Source organism: Triticum urartu, chromosome 3A (assembly GCF_056163025.1).
Source record: "Triticum urartu cultivar PI428250 chromosome 3A, HENAU_Tu73, whole genome shotgun sequence".
Taxonomy (NCBI): Eukaryota; Viridiplantae; Streptophyta; class Magnoliopsida; order Poales; family Poaceae; genus Triticum; species Triticum urartu.
In genome coordinates, this window is record NC_141875.1 from 210,531,972 (window position 1) to 210,557,833 (window position 25,862).

At 48.0% G+C, this 25,862-nt stretch overlaps 1 protein-coding gene across 1 annotated transcript; it reads right to left on the bottom strand.

The window, feature by feature from the left end:
• LOC147979235 (uncharacterized) lies at positions 1 to 25,531 on the bottom strand. Its single transcript, XM_087515095.1, has 4 exons — positions 25,173 to 25,531; positions 24,659 to 25,023; positions 15,400 to 15,537; positions 1 to 62 (listed from the first exon to the last, which is right to left on the bottom strand). Exons 1-4 carry the CDS (start codon positions 25,529 to 25,531, stop codon positions 1 to 3), a joined length of 924 nt encoding a protein of 307 aa, XP_087371221.1.
• Between the last annotated feature and the right edge of the window lie 331 nt (positions 25,532 to 25,862).

Genomic DNA, 25,862 nt, shown 5'->3' on the forward strand with positions numbered 1-25,862 from the left:
TCAGTCGATATTATTCTTAGGCAAAGATAGCGACCAGTCTTTTTTCTCCCACCATTTTCTTCCTGCAATGAGTGGACCCATGCAAATCATAGTAAACGTCGTAAATAGTTCTGGTCCATTATTATTTTTTGATAAGAATTCCTAACCCAGCCCAACACATTGGCGACACCACATTATCCCAGGGCTTCTGAATGTTCTCGGCTTCACACCTCAAGAAAAAAATTGTCTAAAAAAACCTCAAGAAGAAAAAGGTGCTCCGCAACATTTTACAATAAGTTCTAGCCATATAAAATTAATCCTTATAATCCAACATAATGAGTTTTTGTGTCAGACCAGTCCAGCCACCAAAACCAAACCTGCGCTGGTGGGAGCGCCTGTTCCCGCCTTCAATGGCTGCTTGCACTGCCGTGCACGCATCGCCGCCCTATCGTTCCCTGAAATGCTGGCCAAGCCATCCCTTTACTCCCCCCCGACATTTGATACGTCTCCAGCGTATCTATAATTTTTGATTGTTCCATGTTTTTACATTATCAATCTTGGATGTTTTATAATCATTTTATATCATTTTTTGGTACTAACCTATTGACATAGTGCCAAGTGTTGTTTTTTCATGTTTTTACATCACAGAAAATCAATACCAAATGGATTCCAAATGCCGCGAAACTTTACGGAGATTTTTTATGGACCAGAAGACACATAATGGGCACTGGCTGCGCCTGGGGGTGCTCCAAGGAGAGCACAACCCACCAGGGCGAGCCAGGAGGCCCAGGCGCGCCCTGGTGGGTTGTGCCCACCTCGGGTGCCCCCCGAACCGCCTCTTTGATCCATAAATACCCTAATATTCCCAAAACCCTAGGGGAGTCGACGAAATATTGATCCAACCGCCGTAGAGTCCAGAATCACTAGACACAACCTAGACACCATCTCGGATGGGGTTCACCACCTCCATTGGTGCCTCTCCGATGATGCGTGAGTAGTTCTTTGTAGACCTTCGGGTTCGTAGTTAGTAGCTAGATGGCTTACTCTCTCTCGCTGAATTCTCAATACAATGGTCTCTTGGAGATCCATATGATGTAACTCTTTTGCAGTGTGTTTGTCGAGATCTGATGAACTTTGAGTTTATGATCAGTTATATCTTTTTATATCCATGAAAGTATTTGAGTTTCTTTGATCTCTTATATGCATGATCTCTTATAGCCTCGTATTTTTTCTTTGATATTTGGGTTTTGTTTGGCCAACTTGATCTATTTATCTTGCAATGGGAAGAGGTGCTTTGTAGTGGGTTCAATCTTACGGTGCTTGATCCCAGTGATAGAAGGGGAAATGACACGTATGTATCGTTGCTACTAAGGATAAAACGATGAGGTCTATCTCTTCATAGATAGATCTTGTCTACATCATGTCATCATTCTTATTGCATTACTCCATTTCTCCATGAACTTAATACACTAGATGCATGCTGGATAGCGGTCGATGTGTGGAGTAATAGTAGTAGATGCGGGAAGGAGTCGGTCTACTAATCTTGGACGTGATGCCTATGTAATGATCATTGCCTGGATATCGTCATGATTATTTGAAGTACTATAAATTTCCCAACAGTAATTTGGTCACCCACCGTTTGCTATTTTTCTCGAGAGAAGCCACTAGTGAAACCTTCGGCCCCTGGGTCTCTTTCTCATATATTTGCCTTTGCGGTCTACTTTTCCTTTGCATTTATTTTCAGATCTACTAAACCAAAATACCTTGCTGCAATTTATTCTTATTTATTTTATTTGGCATTCGATCTATCAATCTACTACAATTTATCTCACGTCCGTTTGCCAATTTTTGGCACCGCTACCCGAAAGGGATTGACAACCCCTTTTACACGTCGTGTTGCGAGTAGTTGTTATTTGTGTGCAGGTGTTGTTTACGTCATGTTGCTTGGTTCTCCTACTGGTTCAATAACCTTGGTTTCACATCTGAGCGAAATACCTACCGCCGCTATGCTGCATCATCCCTTCCTCTTTGGGGAAATACCGACATAGCTTCAAGCAACATCAAAAGGAATTTCTCGCGCCGTTGCCGAGGAGGATCTTCAACATATACCAGGTTCCTAATCACAAATCTCATCTCCTCACAATTTACATTATTTGCCATTTGCCTCTCATTTTCCTCTCCCCCACTTCACAAAAATTTGTCGTTTTATCCACCCCTCTTTTCCGTTTGCCGTTCTTGCCAGATCTATCCTTTGCTTGCAATCATGAGTGATTTCGGTATGGCACCAATAGATGATGGCCTAACTCCTAATATTGGACGTACGGGCAATCTGGATGTTAAAACTTTTATCTTGGGGCAAGGGAACGTTATGGGAAAAGGACGTATCCAAGAATTTTTTCAATTGTGTTGGGAATCTAAGTCTTGATGATGCTCCTATACTCAAAACTACTATATCTTATGCGGATGTTATTTCAGCACTAGTTCTAAAACTTGAAAGTAAATTATTCGTACCCATCCTACTTTGCAAAGATTGTTTTTTTAGCTTCCCGTTATAAAGAATCCTAGGGCTAAAAAGATGGCCACCCTTGTCCTTATGAAGGAATTTGATTACATAATATGGGAAGCTAGGGAAATTTTTGATATTTATGGTATTAATCATGAAAAACCTGTGATAGATGAAATTCTTTACAATACTGACTATGCTTTAAAACATTTTCTTGGGGATAATAAAATCTTTGATGAGAATCTTTAAAAGGAAGTCCCCGTTTTAGATATAATCCAACAAGTTTTCAATAATGTTAATCAACATTACTCTTGGATTGTTGCGGGGAATCAAAAAGGTTATGATGAACACCAAATTAGGAATGCTAAGGTTTCTATGGACAATATGTTTTATGTTGTGTTTACAAAACCACATGATGAAAACACCTCTAAGAAAGTTAATAAGAAGGATGACAAAACTTAGATCCTTGCTTTATGCCTAGCTAAGGGCGTAAAACTATAGCGCTTGTTGGGAGGCAAACCAATGAATAAAATTTATTTTTGCTTTTTTGCTTCCTGTTTTTGAGTGTTAGCACAATTATGATACTGTGATGATTGTGTTTTTTACATTTTAATTAGTGTTTGTGCCAAGTAAATCCTTTAGGATCTTCTTCGGTGATAGTTGTTTGATCTTGCTGAAAAAACAGAAACTTTTGTGCTCGCGAAAATAACTCTAATTTTTAAGAAGAGGGCGATAAAATACCCATTCCTTCTGCAGTAGATCAATATACAAATTGTACACGTCGTCCTAATTTTTCATAATTTTTGGAGTTATAGAAGTACTCGAAATAGTCAGATTGCTACATACTGTTCTGTTTTGACAGATTCTGTTTTCTTTGCGTTGTGTACTTGTTTTGATGGCTCTATGGTTTTCTTTGATGAGTTTTTTCCATAGAAAAAATGGACTACAATAGATACAATGCAAAAACAAAATATGAGTTGGTTTGATACATCACTTATAGTAGTGATTTATTTTCTTATACTAACGGATCTCACGAAGGTTTTGTTGAGTTTTGTGTGATTGAAGTTTTCAAGTTTTGGTTTATCTTACGATGGATGAAGGAATGAGTAAGAAGAGCCTAAGCTTGGGGATGCCCCGGCATCCCCGCTATTATCGAAAAGGGAGCAAGCAACTAAGCTTGGGGATGCCCCCGAGTGGCATCCCCTCTTTCTTCTAACGACCATCGGTATTTTACTCGAAGCTATATTTTTATTCGTCACATACTATGTGTTTTGCTTGGAGCACCTTGTATGATATGAGTCTTTGCTTGTTTTATTTTGTGTTCTGAGTCTTGATTCCTTACTGGATACACCTATTTGAGAGAGCCAAAATTATGTCATGACTTGTTAGAATTGCTCTCTATGCTTCACTTAAATCTTTTATGAGCTATGGACTTGCTCTAGTGTTTCACTTATATCTTTTTTGAGCACGTTGTGCTTTAGTATTTTTGAAGAAATGCTCTCTTGCTTCACTTATATTTATTTGGGAGTTAGAAAAAAATTCAAGAAATTCTCTCTTGCTTCACTTAAATTAATTTGAGATAAAGAACTTTTATGCTCATGATCTTCACTTATATTTGTTTGAGCTTGTCAAAAGCAACATATGAAAATTAGTTCCAAAGTTATAGATATCCAAGAAGGGTGTAATAAAAACTTTCATGAAGATCACTGGACAAAATAAACTTGATTCTTAGTAATATTTTTGAGATATGATAATGTGATATGTGAGTTATGTTGATGCGTAATTATGCTTTAGTAAGAATATTCGTGTTAAGGTTTGTGATTCCCTATGCAAGCACGAAAGTCAATAATTATGCAATGAAATTATATCCTACTTGTGGTGCATTATTCGGTGTTAATTATGCTTAATGCCTTCTTATGAGATTATTCGTTTCTTGTTTGATCGCTTCTCATTCTTTTCCTAGCCTTCACTTTGCAGTAAGTATGATCTCTACCTGTGCATCCAAAAACCTTTAAACCAGTTTTGCCACATGAGTCCACTATATCGGTATTCTTTTGTAGTTCTAAGCAAATTTGTATGTGCCATCTCTAATTTTCAAAATAAACTTCTCTTTTGTGTGTTCGTTTCGCTCGTAGAGTGGTGAGGGGTGGCTAATATTTTCCATGCTAGATGTGTTATTCTCACGATGAGTGTTCATTCAATTGTCATTGCACGAGAGTAAGACAAAGGTATTAGGGATGCCCAGTCTCGAAATGAAAAATGAATTTACTTTATGTAGTCAAATAATAAATTCCTTGGAAAGTGTTGGTATGCAAGGCACCCATGGATATGGTTAGCCATGGAAAGTGAAAGTATGGTGGAGAAAGGAATAAACTTTATTTTCTGTTTGGGAACCGCCTATGATATATCTAGCATGGAAAGTGTTGGGAACTCTAAGTCGTTTTCGTTGGTGGGATGGATACACCTCCCAAAATATTTTTATCTCTAAGTTTTTCGCTTTGAGCTCTAGCACCTCTACAAATCCCTACTTCCCTCTGCAAAAGGCCTTTCTTTTACTTTATGCAATTTTTATTTTTGAATTTGAGTCTCCATTTTCTCTTATAAAAGCACCAACTAGGAGGCAGCATGATCATACTTGAGTATTGGCTGTAGTTAATATGCGAGTGTGTTTCATGAATGTATCAATGGTTGAGCATGATGGGTTAGGGATAGCTTATTTTAGCATTGATATTTTGAAAGACATGGTTGCTTGTTGATATGCTTGAGTATTTAAGTTATCATGTCAACAATAGACTATTGCTTTGAAAAATATAATAGTCCAAATGTCCATGCTATAAAGAAAAGAAATATGATATGACATGTTAGGCAGCATTCCACATCAAAAATTCTGTTTTTATCACTTATCTACTCGAGGACGAGTAGGAGTTAATGTAACGCCCCAGATACGACTTTCCAAATTTGTATCCAACTCTTGCCGTTTCCGGTGTTAAGTTATATTTATTTCCTCGGGTTCGGGTTTTGTCTCCGTGTGTTGTTTTCGTTTTCATGCATCTCATATCATGCCATCATGTGCATTGCATTTGCATACGTGTTTGTCTCATGCATCCGAGCATTTTCCCCGTTGTCCGTTTTGCATTCCGGCGCTTCGTTCTCCTCCGGTGGTCATTTCTACCTTTCTTTCGTGTGTGGGGATTAAACATTTCCGGATTGGACCGAGACTTGTCATGCGGCCTTGGTTTACTACCGGTAGACCGCCTGTCAAGTTTCGTATCATTTGGACTTCGTTTGATACCCCAACGGTTAACCGAGGGACCGAAAAGGCCTCGTGTGTGTTGCAGCCCAACACCCCTCCAATTTGGCCCAAAACCCACCAAACTCTGCTCCATGTCCTAGAGCATTCGATCACGATCGCGTGGCCGAAAACCGCACCTCATTTGGACTCTCCTAGCTCCACTTATGCCTATATATACCCCCTCCATTTTCGGATCTCGTCTTCCCCCTCGAAACCCTAATTCTAAAAAAAACCGCACCGACGGACGTGTCCGCCCCGGCCGGACAGCGTCTGCCGCCGCAGCCCACCCACTCGCCAGCCGCCACGTGGCACGGACCACTTCGCCGCGCCGCCGAAGCCCGCCGGCCCGCGGGAGGCCCGCCCCTCGCCCCGACGGGCCAGAACCGGCACCGCCCGGCTCCCTCGTCCGACCGCCCGCGCCCGACCTCCTCTTCCCCGACGCCGGCGTCGGAGCCCGCCGCGCCGCCGCCACCTCGACGCGGTCCGGCCGCCCTGCCGCGCCACTCCACGCCGCCGCTCGCCGCCCTGAGCCGCCCAGCTCAACGCCGGAGCTCGCCGCCGCCTACACGCCGCCACTCGCCGCTCGTCGCCGGCCCGGCGACCGCTCCTCCCCGCCGGCCTCGTTGCTCTTCTCCGGCGAAGGTTCCCGACGAACCTCGATCCACGTGCAGATCCGATCCGGATCGGGATCAGATCCACCCGCGCGTCCAACCAAACGCCACCCTCAGATCTGCACCGCTCCGTCCCGGATCCCTCCGTCCCGCGTTGACTTTCGCGGAGGTATATTTTCACTAAGTCCCGGAGATTCCTGATCCAAGTTGCTATGTTTGCGGCCCCGTAACTTTGCATCCGTAGCTCCGATTTGGGCATATGATATATCAAAATATTCGACTCGACGAGTACATCATTTCATTCCATTGCATCATTTTCATTTCAGCTCATCTTGATGCCCTAAATGCTGTTAGAAGGAGACTTCGTGAGTTAATTGCCAGATCTGCTAGTTCATCTTAGACTTTTGTCATTTTTGCCATGATCATTGTGTGCATGATATGCCTATGAGTCCTTCATATGTTTTGTTAAGCATTTTGTCTTCTTTCCAGATGTGCAACCCATGCATTTTTAGGATGTGTGTGGTGACTTGTGCAAGCTTGCAAAGTGAGGCACCCGGGAAATCTGTTTTCAGGGACTTTGTTGTTTTCACTAAGTCTGGGATGTTTTAGTTCATGATGCCATATATTCAGCTTGTTTCCTAATGATCCGTGCCTCTTTTGAGGATGATCAGTAAGGGACTTTTGTTATTAATGTTATGCTCTATCCATCCATGTCTTTGTTTGCAATTATGGAGCAATCTAGCTTGAGTCAATCGAGCTCTACTTTTGCTTCGTGGTGAATCTGGGCAGATCGTCAACTCATTTGCGATTTTGCCGGCGTTGTTGTAGTTGATCCGTGAATGCTATGCCATTGTTCTTGACATGTCTAGCTTTTATTTTGTGTCTTATTAGTGGGTGTATGACTGCCTTGCCATGACTTGCACCGTGGTGAGTGCATCGAGCTCGTTTACATGCCTTCGTGAGTTATATTTCAGCATGTCTCAGTTTTCACTGTCTGAAAACTGATTGTGTTTTAGCTATGTTCGTGTGCCCGTTAATATATTTTGTGAACCCTTTTGGCCCCAGGTCACTTTGGGTCTTTTTTTAAGCTTGTTGAGTATCTCCATGCCATGTTCTTACTTGTCTTAATCAGGTCATGTATCATGTTGTTTTGCTGCTCCGAAGAGAGCATCGTGATCTGAAATTTCAGACAAGTGTTAATTTCACTAAGTCTGGAATCTGTTTTTGCATTTGCGTTTTTGCCATGCCTGTTTGAACCTCATAATGGATGAATTGGCCGTGGCTCAGTGATAGTATTTTGTTAAGCATCTTGTGTGCATCCCTGCCATGTATTTTGTTGTCATGTTTGGTGGCTGTAGCATGTTAATTTCATCGCATTTAGATGCCTACTTGATGTAAATCGCAGACCGGTGTCATATCTTAAAACGCTTGCCATTTCCAAACCGTAACTCCGATTCCAATGATCTTTATATCGTTTTCAAGCGATTTCATCCCCTCTATCCAGTGGAACACTTGGTTTTCCAAGTTGGGGCCAGGTTCATGCATTTCCTGTCATATCTTGCATTTTGCATCCCGCATCGCATCCCGCATAGCATATCTTCATTTCATCATATTGCTTGGTCTTGCACGTGGTTGATTGTATCCTTGTTGCTTGTTTGTCTTGTTTGGGTAGAGCCGGGAGAAGATTTCGCTACCGAGGAGCCCGTTGAGTTTGCTTGTGAGGATCCAGTCAACTCTGACAACTGTGCAGGCAAGATGATCATACCCTCGAAATCACTACTATCTTTGCTATGCTAGTTTGCTTGCTCTTGCTTTGCCAATGCTACGATGCCTAACTTTTGCTTGTCAGCCTCCTAATTGCCATGTCAACCTCTAACCCACCTTGTCCTAGCAAACCGTTGATTGGCTATGTTACCGCTTTGCTCAGCCCCTCTTATAGCGTTGCTAGTTGCAGGTGAAGATTGGAGGCCGTTCCTTGTTGGAACATCATTTATTTACTTGTTGGGATATCATTATATTGCTATGCTATCTTAATGCATCTATATACTTGGTAAAGGGTGGAAGGCTCGGCCTCTCGCCTAGTGTTTTGTTCCACTCTTGCCGTCCTAGTTTCCGTCATATCGGTGTTATGTTCCCGGATTTTGCGTTCCTTACGCGGTTGGGTTATAATGGGAACCCCTTGATATTTCGCCTTGATTAAAGCTTGTCCAGCAATGCCCAACCTTGGTTTTACCATTCGTCACCTAGCCTTTTCTTTCCCTTGGGTTCTGCAGACTCAAGGGTCATCTTATTTTACCCCCCCCCCCGGGCCAGTGCTCCCTCTGAGTGTTGGTCCGAACTGGGCAGCCTGCGGGGCCACCTCGGGGAAACTTGAGGGTTGGTTTTACTCATAGCTTGACCTATCTGAGTGTGCCCTGAGAAAGAGATATGTGCAGCTCCTATCGGGATTTGTCGGCACATTCGGGCGGTGTTGCTGGTCTTGTTTTAACCTGTCGAATTGTCTTGTTGTACCGGGTTACCGAGTCTGATCGGTGTGTCTCGGGTGGAGGTCTATTCCTTCTTTGACCGTGAGAGCTTGTCATGGGCTAAGTTGGGACTCCCCTGCAGGGATTGAACTTTCGAAAGCCGTGCCCACGGTTATGGGCAGATGGGAATTTGTTAATGTCCGGTTGTAGATAACTTGAATCTTAATTAATTAAAATGAATCAACTGAGTGTGTTACCATGATGGCCTCTTCTTGGCGGAGTCCGGGAAGTGGACACGGTGTTGGAGTAATGCTTGCGCAGGTTGTTCCTCTAGATTCTCGCTTGCGCCTTGCCTCCTCTTCTCGCTCTCTTTTGCGGATAAGTTAGCCACCACATATGCTAGTCGCTTGCTGCAGCTCCACTTATATTTGCCTTATCCATTCCTAAAAGCTTAAATAGTCTTGATCGCGAGGGTGCGAGATTGCTGAGTCCCTGTGGCTCACAAATACTATAATTCCAGATGCAGGTCCAGGTGATTTCGCTCCAGGTGACGAGTACGAGCTCAAGTGGGAGTTCGACGAGGACTCTCAGCGTTATTATGTTTCCTTTCCCGATGATCAGTAGTGGTGCCTAGTTGGGGTTTGATTCAGGGCCTTGTTGCATGTTGGGTTCTTTTCTATTTTGGCGCCGTAGTCGGGCCATGAGTGTCTGTCTGATGGATGTTATTTATGTACTCTGATGTGACGTGGCGAGTGTAAGCCAACTATGTTCTTCCCCTTTTATTATATATTACATGGGTTGTTGTAATGATTGCCTGACTTGCGACATTGCTTTCAATGCGGTTATGTCTCTAAGTCGTGCCTCGACACGTGGGAGCTATAGCCGCATCGAGGGCGTTACAGTTAAGCTTGGGGATGCTGATACATTTCCAACGTATCTATAATTTTTGATTGTTCCATGTTGTTATATTATCAATCTTGGATGTTTTATAATCATTTTATAGTTATTTTATATCATTTTTTTGGTACTAACCTATTGACATAGTGTCATGTGTCAATTGTTGTTTTTTCCATGTTTTTACATCGCAGAAAATCAATACCAAATGGAGTCCAAATGCTGCGAAACTTTACTGAGATTTTTTATGGACCAGAAGACACGTAATGGGCCCTGGCTGCGCCTGGGGGTGCTCCGAGGAGAGCACAACCCACTAGGGCACGCCAGGAGGCCCATGCGCGCCCTGGTGGGTTGTGCCCACCTCAGGTGCCCCCACCGGACCGCCTCTTTGGTCTATAAATACCTCAATATTCCCAAAACCCTAGGGGAGTCGGTGAAATATTGATCCAGCCGCCGAAGAGTCTAGAATCACCAGATCCAATCTAGACACCATCTCGGATGGGGTCCACCACCTTCATTGGTGTCTCTCCGATGATGCGTGAGTAGTTCTTCGTAGACCTTCAGGCCCGTAGTTAGTAGCTAGATGGCTTCCTCTCTCTCACTGAATTCTCAATACAATGGTCTCTTGGAGATCCATATGATGTAAGTCTTTTTGTGGTGTGTTTGTTCGGATCTGATGAACTTTGAGTTTATGATCAGTTATATCTTTTTATATCCATGAAAGTATTTGAGTTTCTTTGATCTCTTTTATGCATGATCTCTTATAGCCTCGTATTTATTCTCCAATATTTGGGTTTTGTTTGGCCAACTTGATATATTTATCTTGCAATGGGAAGAGGTGCTTTGTAGTGGGTTCGATCTTACGGTGCTTGATCCCAGTGACAGAAGGGGAACTGACACGTATGTATCGTTGCTACTAAGAATAAAATGATGGGGTCTATCTCTATATAGATAGATGTTGTCTACATCATGTCATCATTGTTATTGCATTACTCCGTTTCTCCATGAACTTAATACACTAGATGCATGCTGGATAGTGGTCGATGTGTGGAGTAATAGTAGTAGATGCAGGCAGGTGTCGGTCTACTAATCGGACGTGATGCCTATGTAATGATCATTGCCTGGATATCGTCATGATTATTTGAAGTTCTATCAATTGCCCAACAGTAATTTGTTCACCCACCATTTACTATTTTTCTCGAGAGAAGCCACTAGTGATACCTATGGCCCCTGGGTCTCTTTCTCATGTATTTGCCTTTGCGATCTACTTTTCCTTTGCATTTATTTTCAGATCTACTAAACCAAAAATACAAAAATACCTTGCTGCAATTTATTCTTATTTATTTCATTTGGCATTCGATCTATCAATCTACTACAATTTATCTCACGTCCGTTTGCCAATTTTTGGCACCGCTACCCAAAAAGGATTGACAACCCCTTTTACACATCGGGATGCAAGTAGTTGTTATTTGTGTGCAGGTGATGTTTATGTTGTTTTGCTTGGTTCTTCTACTGGTTCGATAACCTTGGTTTCACATCTGAGGGAAATACCTACCACCGTTGTGCTGCATCATCCCTTCCTCTTTGGGGAAATACCAACGTAGCTTCATGCGACATCAACATCTTATTCTTCTCCGGTGACGGCGGCCTACCACGCACCAGAACCAGTGAACCCTCGTACTCCCCTCCGCCTATGGCCATACTGCCGCATGTTCCCTAGCACATTTTCATTCCCGTCTGAGACCTCGCCGTCTCCCTCTGCCTTGGTGCGCTCGCAACGGCGCCGCCATCCGGCCCTGTCAACATAGTGAATTGGGAGAGGACTGTAGTTGTGAGTATGACAGTACGGACCCACCAGGTCCACTCCCGAACACAAGCAAGCGCCTCTTTTACTACTCAGATGCACCCCTCGTATTTTTACTCTAGTCCACCCTGCTAATATCTGGGACCCGCATCATTGTCAACGTATAGTCAATTAACAATAGAATTGCACAACTTTTTTTGAGGATTTGTTAATAGGAGCAGGCTATAAACTGGGTTGTGCGGTCTCTGTGGCCCGTCTAACAACAGGACCAGCCTTGCAGTTTTTTCTTTGGAAAAATAGGTAGCCCACTATTTCTTTTTGAAAAATACCCAAGCTAGGCCTATTTGTTTTCTCCGACTTACTAGGCTCCAAATCTTTCAACACGAGGAGGGCCAAAGAGTATGGATAGTAAATCTTAAAAGTAATATGAAAGGGGTTGCAAACTCCAAAAAAATATAGCAAATGGGCAATTAGTTTCTTTTTTGTTTTTCCTCTTCACTAATATGTTATGTTTCATTGGATTTTAACATGACATAGTACTACATTATTCCTAAATTGCTTTTAGTATGGCTACTAATTTTTGGATTAAGAATATTTTGTTCCCCAACAAAAATATGTGAATTTTTAAAATTTCGCATATTTTTATTTCAAATTTTTAACCCTGGCACTGACCAGAAAATGGCCAGCAATTCTAAAAATGGAAAATGGGCTGCAATAAATTCCATATGAATTAGCCAATAAGATGTAAATTATAAAAATAATAGCAAATGGGTTGTACACGCCACAGATTTCGAGGCTGATTTGTTTACGCAAGGCTTTGTTAGTAAACATACGATTCTAGCAGCAGTGACTGTTGGATGTCCATCCAACGGCCGACGTGCTTCTTCAATCTCTAATCTTCCAGCTCCATTTGCCTAAACCAGCGCTGGTGGGACTTCCTGCTTCGTCCTCTTATGGTCGGCTTTGATGCCGTGCAGGCTTCACAGGCCCACCCTACTCCCTCCACTGGCCTGGCCATCCCTCTACCCACCCGCACCTCCTGTTATTCTCCGGTGATGGAAGCCTCACGCCGCAGCCGAACGAGTCAACCTTCATACTCTCCACAGCGTGAGCATCCACTGTTGTGTCTTCGCCGGCTCCGGGTCGTTCCATTCCTAGGCCTCACCGTCGTCCACCTTGTTGGTGCTCTAGGCGTGGCGTGCTCAACATTCAACAAATGACAGCCATCGGAATAGGGATGTACATGGGGAGGCTGACAATATGGACCCCCATGGTCCATGGCCGCATGCAAGCGACAGCCTCCTTATTACGCAAAAAAATGATTCCTCCCACTGACATCTGGGGCGTTGTCACGCCCTCGATGCGGCTATATCTCCCACGTGTCGAAGCACGACTTAGAGGCATAACCGCATTGAAAGCAATGTCGCAAGTGAGGTAATCTTAACACAACCCATGTAATACATAAGGGACAGAGATACATAGTTGGCTTACAATCGCCACTTCACACAATACATGAATAAAGCATTACATCAACCAGTTACAATCAAGGTCCGACTACGGAACCAAAATGAAAGAAGACTACCCCAAATGCTACATAGATCCCCGATCGTCCCGACTGGGCTCCACTACTGATCAACTGGAAACGGAACAACACAAAGGACAAGATCTTCATCGAGCTCCTCCTTGAGCTTGGTTGCGTCACCTGCTCGGTAACATCGGCACCTGCAAACTGGTTTTGGAAGTATCTGTGAGTCACGGGGACTCAGCAATCTCACACCCTCGCGATCAAGACTATTTAAGCTTATGGGTAAGGTAAATGTATGAGGTGGAGCTGTAGCAAACGACTAGCATTTATGGTGGCTAACATACGCAAATGAGAGCGAGAAGAGAAGGCAAAGCACGAACGAGAAACTATGATCAAGAAGTGATCCTAGAACAACCTACGTCAAGCATTACTCCAACATCGTGTTCACTTCCCGGACCCCGCCGAGAAGAGACCATCACGGTAACACACGCGGTTGATGTATTTTAATTAAGGTCAACTTCAGGTTTTCTACAACCGGACATTAACAAATTCCCATCTGCCCATAACTGCGGGCACGGCTTTCAAAAGTTCAAATCCCTGCAGGGGTGTCCCAACTTAGCCCATCACAAGCTCTCGCGGTCAACGAAGGATATTCCTTCTAGCGGAAGACCCGATCAGACTCGGAATCCCGGTTACAAGACATCCTCGACAATGGTAAAACAAGTCCAGCAAGACCACCCGCTGTGCCGACAAATCCCGATAGGAGCTGCACATATCTTGTTCTCAGGGCACACCGGATAAGCTAAGCGTACGGGAGCCAACGTAACCCAAGTTGCCTGGGTTGGACCAACACTTAGAGAAGCACTAGCCCGGGGGGGTTAAAATAAGATGACCCTTGGGATGGCCGACCCAAGGGAAAGAAAAAGGCTAGGTGGAAAATGGTAAAACCAATGTTGGGCCTTGCTGGAGGAGTTTTATTCAAGGCGAACTGTCAAGGGGTTCCCATTATAACCCAACCGCGTAAGGAACGCAAACTCCGGGAACATAACACCGATATGATGGAAACTAGGGCGGCAAGAGTGGAACAAAACACCAGGCATAAGGTCGAGCCTTCCACCCTTTACCAAGTATATAGATGCATTAATTAAATAAGAGATATTGTGATATCCCAACAAGTAAACATGTTCCATCAAGCAACAACATCTCCATGTTCCAACAAGGAACAAACTTCAATCTTCACCTGCAACTAACAACGCTATAAGAGGGGCTGAGCAAAGCGGTAACATAGCCAAACAATGGTTTGCTAGGACAAGGTGGGTTAGAGGCTTGGTTCAACAATATGTGAGGCAGGATAAGCAAGTGGTAGGTATCGCAGCATAGGCATAGCAAAAGAGCGAGCAATTAGCAAGCAAAGATAGAAGTGATTTCGAGGGTATGGTCATCTTGCCTGAGATCCCGCAAGGAAGAAGAACGAGTCCATGAAGAAGACAAACGGACGTAGTCGAATGAATCCTCACAAACGCGACGTTATCGGAACCAACCCGAAGAAGCACACCGGAAAGAAGCAAACAACATAGTAAACAACCCTCACATAATCATGGCATGATGCACAAACAAATATGATGCATGTCCGGATTAAAGAGGCATGGCATGGCAAAGTGCACAAGCAATCCTACAAATTAAGTGGAGCTCAATATGCAACTCCGTTGCATATTGACGGAACACCACATCAATTATTTAGTTCACTCTCGGTTAGGTACTCAACAATATTAAATGTTGGTTAACATGGCAAGAGGTGAAGCATAACAAAACTATACCATTTAAACAATTTAAATGGGTCCGCATATAACAAACAACAAATCCGGTAAATCCCCATATGCATTAGCAATTTATTGTAACAACAATTTTAAACATCTTAAAGTTGTTAACATGATCCGGATGACATGTTCAAGTTTATGCAATTATAAGAAAAGTTGACAAGAGCATATTAAGAAGCATTCGTCATCGTGGTGGAAATGAAAAGGGGAGCCACGGCAACGATAATGAAACGGTGCCACGGCAACATTCCGGTTCCGGTAACTCGATTGAGATCCCGGTGCAAAGAAAGTGCGACGGGAGCGTGACATGCGATAGAAGGTGGGGTGCTCCCGGTTACCGGGTTCCCACAGGTTAGTGGCATGGAAACGAGTGACAAAACGGACATGGTTCGAACATGAGAATCTCAAACATCGCAAGCATTCGTTCACGGACGTCGTCTCGGGGTTATACCTTCGAAGCGTGCATTATCGGAGGGGTTCGAGTTTGATGCGGTGTAGGGGAAGTAGACGTTCCGCGACGGTAGTCGAAGTAGTTGTTCTTGTTTCGTAGTTGTTCGGGGTCACGACACGGAACTTGACGTACACGGGGTCTTCAGCGATGGTCGTGGTACATGTTTCGTAGACGTTCGGGCGGCGGTAGTGGGACACTGAGGGAGTCCTGGATTAGGGGGTGTTCGGGTAGCCGGACTATACCTTCAGCCGGACTCCTGGACTATGAAGATACAAGATTGAAGACTTCGTCCCGTGTCCAGATGGGACTTTCCTTGGCGTGGAAGGCAAGCTTGGCAATGCAGATATTCAAGATCTCCTACCATTGTAACCGACTTTATGCAACCCTAACCCTATCCGGTGTCTATATAAACTGGAGGGTTGTAGTCCGTAGACAATCAACTCCATATACAACAATCATACCATAGGCTAGCTTCTAGGGTTTTAGCCTCCTTGATCTCGTGGTAGATCTACTCTTGTACTACCCATATCATCAATATTAATCAAGCGGGACGTAGGGTTTTACCTCCATCAAGAGGGCCCGAACCTGGGTAAAACATCGTGTTCCCTGCCTCCTGTTACCATCCGTCCTAGACGCACAGTTCGGGACCCACTACCCGAGATCCGCCGGTTTTGACACCGACATTGGTGCTTTCATTGAGAGTTCCTCTGTGTCGTCACCTTTAGGCCCGATGGCTCCTTTGATCATCAACAACGATAAGGTCCAGGGTGAGACTTTTCTCCCCAGACAGATCTTCATCTTCGGCGGCTTCGCTCTGCGGGCCAATTCGCTCGGCCACCTCGAGCAGATCGAAAGCTACGCCCCTGGCCATCAAGTTAGGTTTGGAAGCTTAAACTACACGGCTGACATCCACGGAGACTTGATCTTCGACGGGTTCGAGCCACGGCCAAGCGTGCCGCACTATCTCGAGGGGCATGATCTAGCTCTGCCCCCGGACAGTGTCCTGGAGGCCGCACACGCATCGGTTCCGACCCCTAACTCGGAGCCTACTGCGCCAATCGAGGATGAGCGGTTGGACGTCACCTCGGGGGCTGCGATCCCAAAAGCGATCGAGCCGAACGCTAGCCCCGCACTCTGCACGACCCATGACTCCGAGGATCTGGACTCCTCTCCGGACTCCGAACGCCCCGCGCCCCTGCCAATCGAATCCGATTGGGCGCCGATAATGGAGTTCACCGCCGCAGACATCTTTCAGCATTCGCCTTTTGGCGACATCCTGAATTCTCTTAAGTCTCTCTCTTTATCAGGAGAGCCCTGGCCGAACTACAGTCAGCGAGGGTGGGATATGGACGATAAGGAAATTCAAAGCCCACCCACCACCCACTTTGTAGCCACTGTCGACGATCTAACCGACATGCTTGACTTCAGCTCTGAAGACATCGACGGCATGAACGACGATGTAGGAGACGAACAGGAACCAGCACCTATAGGGCGCTGGAAGGCCACCTCGTCATATGACATATATATGGTGGATACTCCAAAAGATGGAGATGGCGATGGAACAGTGGGGGATGACGCCCCCAAGAAACAGCCAAAGCGCCGGCGTCAGCGGCGCCCCTCTAAATCCCGCCAAAGCAAAAACGATGATTCCGGCACGGGAGATAATACTACCCCAGATAGCGCCGAAGAACACCCACCTCAGCAAGATTCGGCACAGGAAGATGGAGAAGCCAGCCCTTATGAGAGAGCGGCAAACCGAGAGGTCGAGGATGATAACCATACGCCTCCCTCCGAAGACGAGGCAAGCCTCGATGACGACGAATTCGTCATACCATCATACCCCGCCAAACAAGAGCGTTTTAAACGCAGGCTTTTAGCCACAGCAAGCAGCCTCAAGAAAAAGCAGCAACAGCTTAGAGCTGCCCAAGATTTGCTAGCTGACAGATGGACTGAAGTCCTTGCAGCCGAAGAGTATGAACTCGAACGCCCCTCCAAGAGTTACCCAAAGCGCAGGCCGCTACCCCGATCAGAGGAGGAAGCACCTACATCACCAGTGCATGACATGGCAGACCGGCCACCTCGCGGCCGCAACAGAGAGGCCTCTTGGCCCTCCACCCAAGCCATGCCCCGACGCCGCTCAACTAAGGCACGGGAAAATGTGCCCGACCTGCGAGACATACTGGAGGATAAGGCAAGACAAACAAGATCGATCTACGGATCACGCAGGCGCCCTACGACATGTGACAATGATCTTCACTCTGGATACAACAAATCCGGCCGGGCCGAACACAATAGACATAGCTCTTCCAAGCTGCGTCATGATATAGCCCAGTACAGAGGCGCCGCACACCCGCTATGCTTCATGAATGAAGTAATGGATCATAAAATCCCAGAGGGTTTCAAACCCGTAAACATCGAATCATACGATGGCACAACAGATCCGGCGGTATGGATCGAGGATTATCTCCTTCACATCCACATGGCACGCGGCGATGATCTACACGCCATCAAATACCTCCTGCTCAAACTTAAAGGACCGGCCCGGCATTGGCTTAACAGCTTGCCAGCAGACTCAATCGGTTCTTGGGAGGACCTGGAAGCTGCATTCCTCGACAACTTCCAGGGCACTTACGTGCGACCGCCGGATGCCGACGACTTAAGCCACATAATTCAGCAGCCAGAGGAATCAGCCAGACAATTCTGGACACGGTTCCTAACAAAGAAAAACTAGATAGTCGACTGTCCGGACGCAGAGGCCCTAGCAGCCTTCAAGCATAACATCCGCGACGAGTGGCTTGCCCGGCACCTGGGACAGGAAAAGCCGAAATCCATGGCAGCCCTCACGACACTCATGACCCACTTTTGCGCGGGAGAAGACAGCTGGCTAGCTCGCAGTAACAACTTATCAAAGAACCTTGGTAATTCGGATACCAAGGACAAAAGTGGCAGGACACGTCGGAATAAGCAAAAACGCCGCGTTAACAGCGACAGCAATGAAGACACGGCAGTCAATGCCGGATTCAAAGGCTATAAATCCGTTCAGCGGAAAAAGCCATTCAAAAAGAATACTCAGGGCCCGTCCAGTTTGGACCGAATACTCGATCGCTTGTGCCAGATACATGGCACCCCCGAAAGGCCAGCCAATCACACTAACAGGGATTGTTGGGTGTTCAAGCAGGCAGGCAAGTTAAGGGCCGAAAACAGAGACAAGGGGCTGCACAGCGACGACGAGGAGCCCAAGCCGCCGAACAACAATGGACAGAAGGGCTTTCCCCCACAAGTGCGGATGGTGAACATGATATACGCAACCCACATTCCCAAGCGGGAGCGGAAGCGTGCGCTACGGGACGTATACGCGATAGAGCCAGTCGCCCCAAAGTTCAACCCATGGTCCTCCTGCCCGATCACTTTTGATCGAAGGGACCATCCCACTAGCATCCGTCATGGCGGCTTCGCCGCATTGGTTCTCGACCCAATCATCGACGGATTTCATCTCACAAGAGTCCTCATGGACGGCGGCAGTAGCCTGAACCTGCTTTATCAGGATACAGCGCGGAAAATGGGCATAGATCCCTCAAGGATTAAGCCCACAAGAACGACCTTTAAAGGCGTTATACCAGGTGTAGAAGCCAACTGTATAGGCTCAGTAACACTTGACGTGGTCTTCGGATCCCCGGACAATTTCCGAAGCGAAGAGTTAATCTTTGATATAGTCCCGTTTCGCGGTGGCTATCACGCCCTGCTCAGACGAACCGCACTTGCAAAGTTCAATGCGGTGCCGCACTACGCATATCTCAAGCTCAAGATGCCAGGCCCTCGAGGAGTAATTACGGTCAACGGAAACACCGAACGCTCCCTCCGTACGGAGGAGCATACGGCGGCTCTCGCAGTGGAGGTACAAAGTAGCCTTCTCAGGCAATTCTCCAGTCCGGCCATTAAAAAGTCAGACACTGCCAAGCGCGCCCGGAGTAGCCCACAGCAGGACCGCCTGGCACACTCTGAGCAAGCGTAGCAATGTGGCCCCAACCCCAGCTTTCGCGACATAGCAAAACCAGTACCTCGCGTACATAACTACGCCCTTGAAATACCACGGGCACAGGGGAAGGGCCACAATAACGGCACGCCCAAAATACGGCTTAAAACGTACTAGGGGCTGCCGGATTCTTTTTTGATTTTTTCTTACTTTCAGGACTCCATACTTCGGACGACCTGTTCGGCAATTCGACTGCCGCACAAACAACGCAAGATCCAGGGAGGCAGACAAGCCATGCCGCATTATGGAACCCCCAGGTGGTCTCTATTACGAGCAGTATACCTGTTTTGAATACAATCCCGCGGCCTGCCCCTGGCTAGGACATGTTAAATAGTCCAATATCTTTACCTTATAATACCACTCGTATCGTTCTGCTCTGACGGCAGCCTTTATATAAACAATGCATAGCTTTCGTCTATTTTCTGCATTACTCTCTTTTATATATGTTCATTAATGACATGTTGCACCCGTACACTATGGTACGGCAAGTACGCCAGGGGCTTCAGTACCCTTTAATATGGTGTGAGAAGTCCGTACGCTTTCACAAGTGCGGCACCCCGAACTTATAGCACTATATGCATCGGCTCCGAATCATGATTTGGGTCAATAGTTGGGTTTGCCCGGCTCCTATGTTTTGGTGCCTTACGTTCCGCTATATCAGCTAAGGTAGCACTAGGAGAACCACTGCGATTGTGCCCCGGTTGAGCTGGGTTAAGCACCTCAGTGGAGAAAGCTAAAACTGACTGTCATGATGAGGCGAGAGACCGGTCGCTGTTCGAGAGGTTTTTCGAGTCCCTAAAGACTTATGCCGCTTCGAGCGAGGAGCCAGATTTTTCCGGCCAAGGCGTGGATAGCGCCCCGAACTCGGTCTTCCGAACTAGGGGCTTCGCCAAAATTTAAAATTATAAAGTTCTATGGCTAAGTGAGAGTGTTCAAGCATTATAGTCTGATTGCCTAGTTCGTTGTGCTGAGCGCCTCCCTCGAAGGACCCAACTATGGGAAAAAGAGCGCTCAAGTTTATCCCGAACACCCCAGCACTAGTGGCATGGGGGCAGAAGTCGACGACTGGCCATCTCTCAATTTTTTGATAAACGGCCGCATAGAAAATAATATTTTAAATACAACAAGCATTGCCTAAGCGCCTATGAACAAGTTTTCAGCGCACAGGATAAAACGAGCGAGTTTATTCAAAAATTACATCCTTGGTACATTCATCCGCCACAAGGCGGGCACCCGCAAGAACATCCTTGTAATAGTTCTCGGGCTTGCGATGCTCCTTCCCCGGCGGCGGCCCGTCCTTCACAAGCTTCTCACCGTCCAGCTTACCCCAGTGCACCTTTGCACGGGCAAGGGCCCGACGGGCACCTTCAATGAAGACGGAGCGCTTGATGACCTCGAGCCTTGGACAGGCCTCCACCAGCCGCCGCACCAACCCGAAATAGCTCCCAGGCAGGGCCTCTCTAGGCCACAGCCGAACTATGAAACCCTTCATGGCCTGTTCGGCCGCCTTGTGGAGCTCGACCAGCTGTTTCAGCTGGTCGCTCAAGGGCACAGGGTGTCCGGCCTCAGCATACTGAGACCAGAACACCTTCTCCGTCGAGCTGCCCTCTTCAGCTCGGTAGAATGCGGCAGCGTCGGATACGCTGCGGGGAAGATCTGCGAATGCCCCTGGAGAACTCCGGATTCGGGTAAGTAACAAGTAGTTTACTTTTATATTTCTGCTTTGCATAAAGAATGCCTTACCCGCTGCTATCTTCTTCATCTCCTCCAACTCTTGGAGGGCCTTTTGGGCTTCGGCCTTGGCAGACTTGGCAGTCTCAAGGGCCGCCGCGAGCTCGGACGCTTGGGTCTTTGACTCAAGCTCCAAACTCTCATGTTTCTTCATGAGAGCCTGAAGCTCTTGCCGCACCTTGCCGACCTGAGCCCCAAGTTTCTCTCGCTCGGTGCGCTCCGCGGCCGTTTTCTTTTCGGCCTCGGACAGCGCCTGCTTGAGGGTCGCCACCTCAGTCGTGGCCCCTATAATAAGCAGTGCAATCCTGTTATTTTTTGCAATCACGCCTCTCTATAGGCACTTTTTCTGTAAGGTATTTCCTACCTTCTTTTTCCTCGAGCTGCCGCTTGGCAAGGCCGAGCTCTTGCTCGGTCCGCTTGAGGTCCTGTTTCAGGACACCCACCTCCGCAGTCAGTGCGGTGGTGGATAGCAGCGAAGCCTGCACACGCATATTGACTCTTTATTGTTAGACTCCTGCGAAATTTACTAGATCCTCTATTCGGCTTTTCTTTCCGAACGCCAAACAGAGCATCAGGGGCTACTGTCTATGCGGTACTATTTTTATATATTTTTACTTACCTCGAAGCCTATTAGAAGGCTAGCGCAAGCTTCAGTCAGTCCGCTCTTGGCGGACTGAACCTTCTGGATCACCGTACTCATAATAGTACGGTGCCCCTCGTCGATGGAGACGCCGTCAAGCACCTCCAGCAGATTGTCCGGCACCTCCGGTTGGACGGAGGCCGCCGGCTCAGAAGGCTTGCTCCTCTTGGAAGGAGTTCGCCTACCGCGGTCCGGAACTGTGGAAGATTCCGGCACAGTGTCCGGCACAAAGCCGGACTTGGTGCCCTGGGGGGGCCCTATCCCCTTCACTCCTGGAGTCCGGGAGGTTGCCTTGCGGCTCCTCCGGGACCACCTCCTCCTGCCCCGGAGCTTGTCGCGATGCCACTTCGGCGTCGTCTGCAGTGCGGGGGGAGACAGCGGGCGGAACTGAGTTCACGTCCGATGAGTCCAGGGAGCCGCCCGACGATTCGTCGAATTCGGCCCGGGGCGGACTGCATAATTACATTTGACATTAGGGAAAGCTGTGCGACAAAGGAACATCATGAGTTATTCTGATATCCGAACTTACCATTTCGCCGGACGCTTGGCCCTATTTGGCCACTCCTCTTTGCCCTCTTCGGCGTTGGGGGCGTAGTCCGGCGGAGGGGTCTTCCTTTTCCTAGACCCCTCGGCCTCCCCCGTTGGGGCGGCCTTCCTCTTCTCTCCTCCCTCCGCTGGGGGGGAAAGTTTTCTTCTTCCTCCTCCTCGTTTTCGCGGGAGGAGGGCGTCTCGGACTCGTCAGATGACGAGTCTGACACCACCACGTTACGGGCACTCTTTCGAGTCCCCATGGTCTTCTTCTTCTTGGCCTTCTTTTCCGGCACCACATAAGGCGCCGGAGCCAGCAGCTTCACTAGTAGAGCTGGGGCTGGGTCTTCGGGCAACGGAGCCGGACAGTTAATCGGTCCGGATATCGCCCGCCAAGCCTGTCAAAGGTAAGGGAGTTTAGATCCCGCATAGAGTTAAACTATGAAAAAGGCTGAACACCCTGTAAAAGGTGAAAATAGCTTACCTCGCTAGCGTGACGCTGCGAGCTGTATCCGCGGTCCTCGGAAGCGGATGCGGGAGCCTCGGCACCTTTGATTAGCGCCTTCCAGACGTCTTCATACGTCGTGCCGAAGAGCCTGTTAAGGGTTCGGTGCTGTGCCGGGTCGAACTCCCACATAGTAAAGTCCCGTTGTTGACACGGGAGGATTCGGCGAACGAGCATGACCTGGACTACATTTACAAGCCTGATTGGCTTGTTTACCAGGGACTGGATGCATGTCTTCAGTCCGGTCACCTCTTTCTCGTTACCCCATGATAGGCCCGTCTCTTTCCAGGACATGAGCCGCGTGGGGGGTCTGGATCGGAACTTGGGGGCTGCGGTCCATTTCGGATCGCGTGGCTCCGTGATGTAAAACCACCCGGCCTGCCACCCCTTTAGGGTCACTACGAAGGAGCCCTCGAACCACAGGACGTTGGCAATCTTGCCCGCCATGGCGCCTCCGCACTCCGCCTGGCTGCCGCGCACCACCTTGGGCTTGACGTTGAAGGTCTTGAGCCAGAGGCCGAAATGGGGGAGGACGCGGAGGAAAGCCTCGCACATGACGATAAACGCCGAGATGTTGAGGATGAAGTTCGGGGCCAGATCGTGGAAATCCAGGCCGTAGTAGAACATGAGCCCCCGGATGAATGGGTGAAGTGGAAAACCTAGTCCGCGGAGGAAGTGGGGAAGGAATACTACCCTCTCGTGGGGCCTTGGGGTGGGGAGGAGCTGCCCCTTCTCGGGAAGCCGGTGCGCGATGTCTTTGGACAAGTATCCAGCCTTCCTAAGCTTTTTGACGTCACCCTCCATGACGGAGGAGACCTTCCACTTGCCTCCCGCTTCGGACATCGCTGGAGAAGGTCGAGGTGGGAAGTGCGGGCTTAGGCGCTGGAGCTCGAGTGCGCAGGAGATGGATAGGCAAAGGAGGAAGAAGGCGTAGGTAAAAAGGTGGATCCTTATCCCCTTATATGGGCGGATGCGGTTGTGCGTCCCCACCTGCCTAGTAAAACTTGCTTGCCTCCCAAGCGCCGTGATAAGTGGCACGGTTGGATTACCCACATCTGTATTGATGAGAATCCCGTAAAGGGGGTACACGATCTCTGCTTTGACAAGACGTGCCAAGGAAACCGCCTCGCAAAACATGCTAAGGTGGAAAAGTAAAAACGATTCGAGTGAAGGACTTGGCTGTAGTGTGATGACGCACTGCGGAATACATCAGCAGATTTGATTTGTGTTAATATTATTCTCTCTATGGCAATATGTGGAAACTTATTTTGCAGAGCCGGACACTACTCTTGGTGTATACAATCTTCTACGAAGGACTTGGAGGAGGAACCCGTCTTGCAATGCCGAAGACAATTTGCGCGCCGGACTCGTCGTCATTGAAGCCTGGTTCAGGGGCTACTGAGGGAGTCCTCGATTAGGGGGTGTTCGGGTAGCCGGACTATACCTTCAGCCGGACTCCTGGACTATGAAGATACAAGATTGAAGACTTCGTCCCGTGTCCGGATGGGACTTTCCTTGGCGTGGAAGGCAAGCTTGGCAATGCGGATATTCAAGATCTCCTACCATTGTAACCGACTTTATGTAACCCTAACCCTATCCGGTGTCTATATAAACCGGAGGGTTGTAGTCCGTAGACAATCAACTCCATATACAACAATCATACCATAGGCTAGCTTCTAGGGTTTTAGCCTCCTTGATCTCGTGGTAGATCTACTCTTGTACTACCCATATCATCAATATTAATCAAGCAGGACGTAGGGTTTTACCTCCATCAAGAGGGCCCGAACCTGGGTAAAACATCGTGTTCCCTGCCTCCTGTTACCATCCGTCCTAGACGCACAGTTCGGGACCCACTACCCGAGATCCGTCGGTTTTGACACCGACAGACACGTTTTCGTAGAGGGACTTGACAAAAAGCACGTCAACGGTAGAGGTACAGATGTTCTCGGGGTACTTGTCGGTCCGGTCTTGACGGTCTCGTTTTTGCGACGGTAGTCGTACTAGTCGGCGGTAGAGGAACTTGGTGCATCCAAGGTCGTCGGGCGTAATAGTACACATGTCATCAGAGTACTTGGTCTCTCGTGTAACTCCAAGGTTCGTTGTGTAAGCATACACGGGTCTTTGGTGAAGATAGATGTACATGCCCGTAGATGAACTTGCCGGGTCTTCGATGTCTTGGTACCTGACGTCCTTCGACCTTGAGAGAAAAGAAACCGAATAGCGACGATGCATGATGGGGAGGGTCCTGCAGCAACAGGAGGTCGAAAGGCGAATCGGCAGCAAGACGAAGTGAGGTCGGCGTCGGACTTAGCGTGGAGCATGGGAAATAGAGCATCTGGAGGCTGGAGAGGCCCTAGACTTCGGGTGCGCGATGCCACAGGGAGGATGCGAGACCTCGGCGGTGCATGGAGAGGGTCGGGGCGGCGGTGAAGGTCGTTGGGTCGAGCTGCAGCTGCTCGCGTGCTCCGGCACGAGCAGGACCAACAGCAAGGAGGAGAAAGGGAGCAGGGGCACGCGACTGCTTGGTGGCGGGGCGCTTGGTCACCAGCGAGGTGGCTGTCCGGCCGAGGATACGGGCGCGAGGTCGATGAAGGAAGGCCATGGCACCATGGGGAAGGAGGCACAGAGGCAGGGCTTGCCGGCGGTGGCGCCATGGAGAAGGTCGCCGGCAGGGGCGGCGTCGGGCGTGCAGGGCTCCTGGCATGAGGAGCAGCTCCGCTCCGGTGGCAAGGGAGCCCTGGCCTGGACGGCATCAGGAGGCGCGAGGGAATCGGGGGGGAGAGAGGTGGATCGGGAGAGGGGTTGGCGCTGCCCTCTCCCTGCGTGACGGCGCTCGGGAGGGACAAGACGAACGAGGGGAGAGTGAGGAGGAGCGATGGTGCGGGCTAGGGTTAGGATGGTTAGGTGGGCTTTGGCCTTGGACCGGCCCAGTAGGGAGGGAGGGGCTGCTCCTAGAGAGGCCGGCGGCTGGGCCTTAGGCCGAATTGGTGGGAAGGAAAAGGCCAGAGGCCTGGTCTGCTGTCTCTCCCTCATATTTCTCTTTATTTACCAAAACAGCAAATAACAAAGAAAGAAAAAGAGAGA

Excerpts from the sequence above, each read along its gene's own strand:
- LOC147979235 (XM_087515095.1), bottom strand. The coding sequence starts at position 25,531 with ATGCCGTCCAGGCCAGGGCTCCCTTGCCACCGGAGCGGAGCTGCTCCT. Across the intron at positions 25,024-25,172 it reads CCTCTCCATGCACCGCCGAG|GACCCTCCCCATCATGCATC; the intron begins GTCTCGCATCCT and ends CTGTTGCTGCAG. Across the intron at positions 15,538-24,658 it reads CTACGAAAACGTGTCTGTCG|TGTCCCACTACCGCCGCCCG; the intron begins GTGTCAAAACCG and ends GGACTCCCTCAG.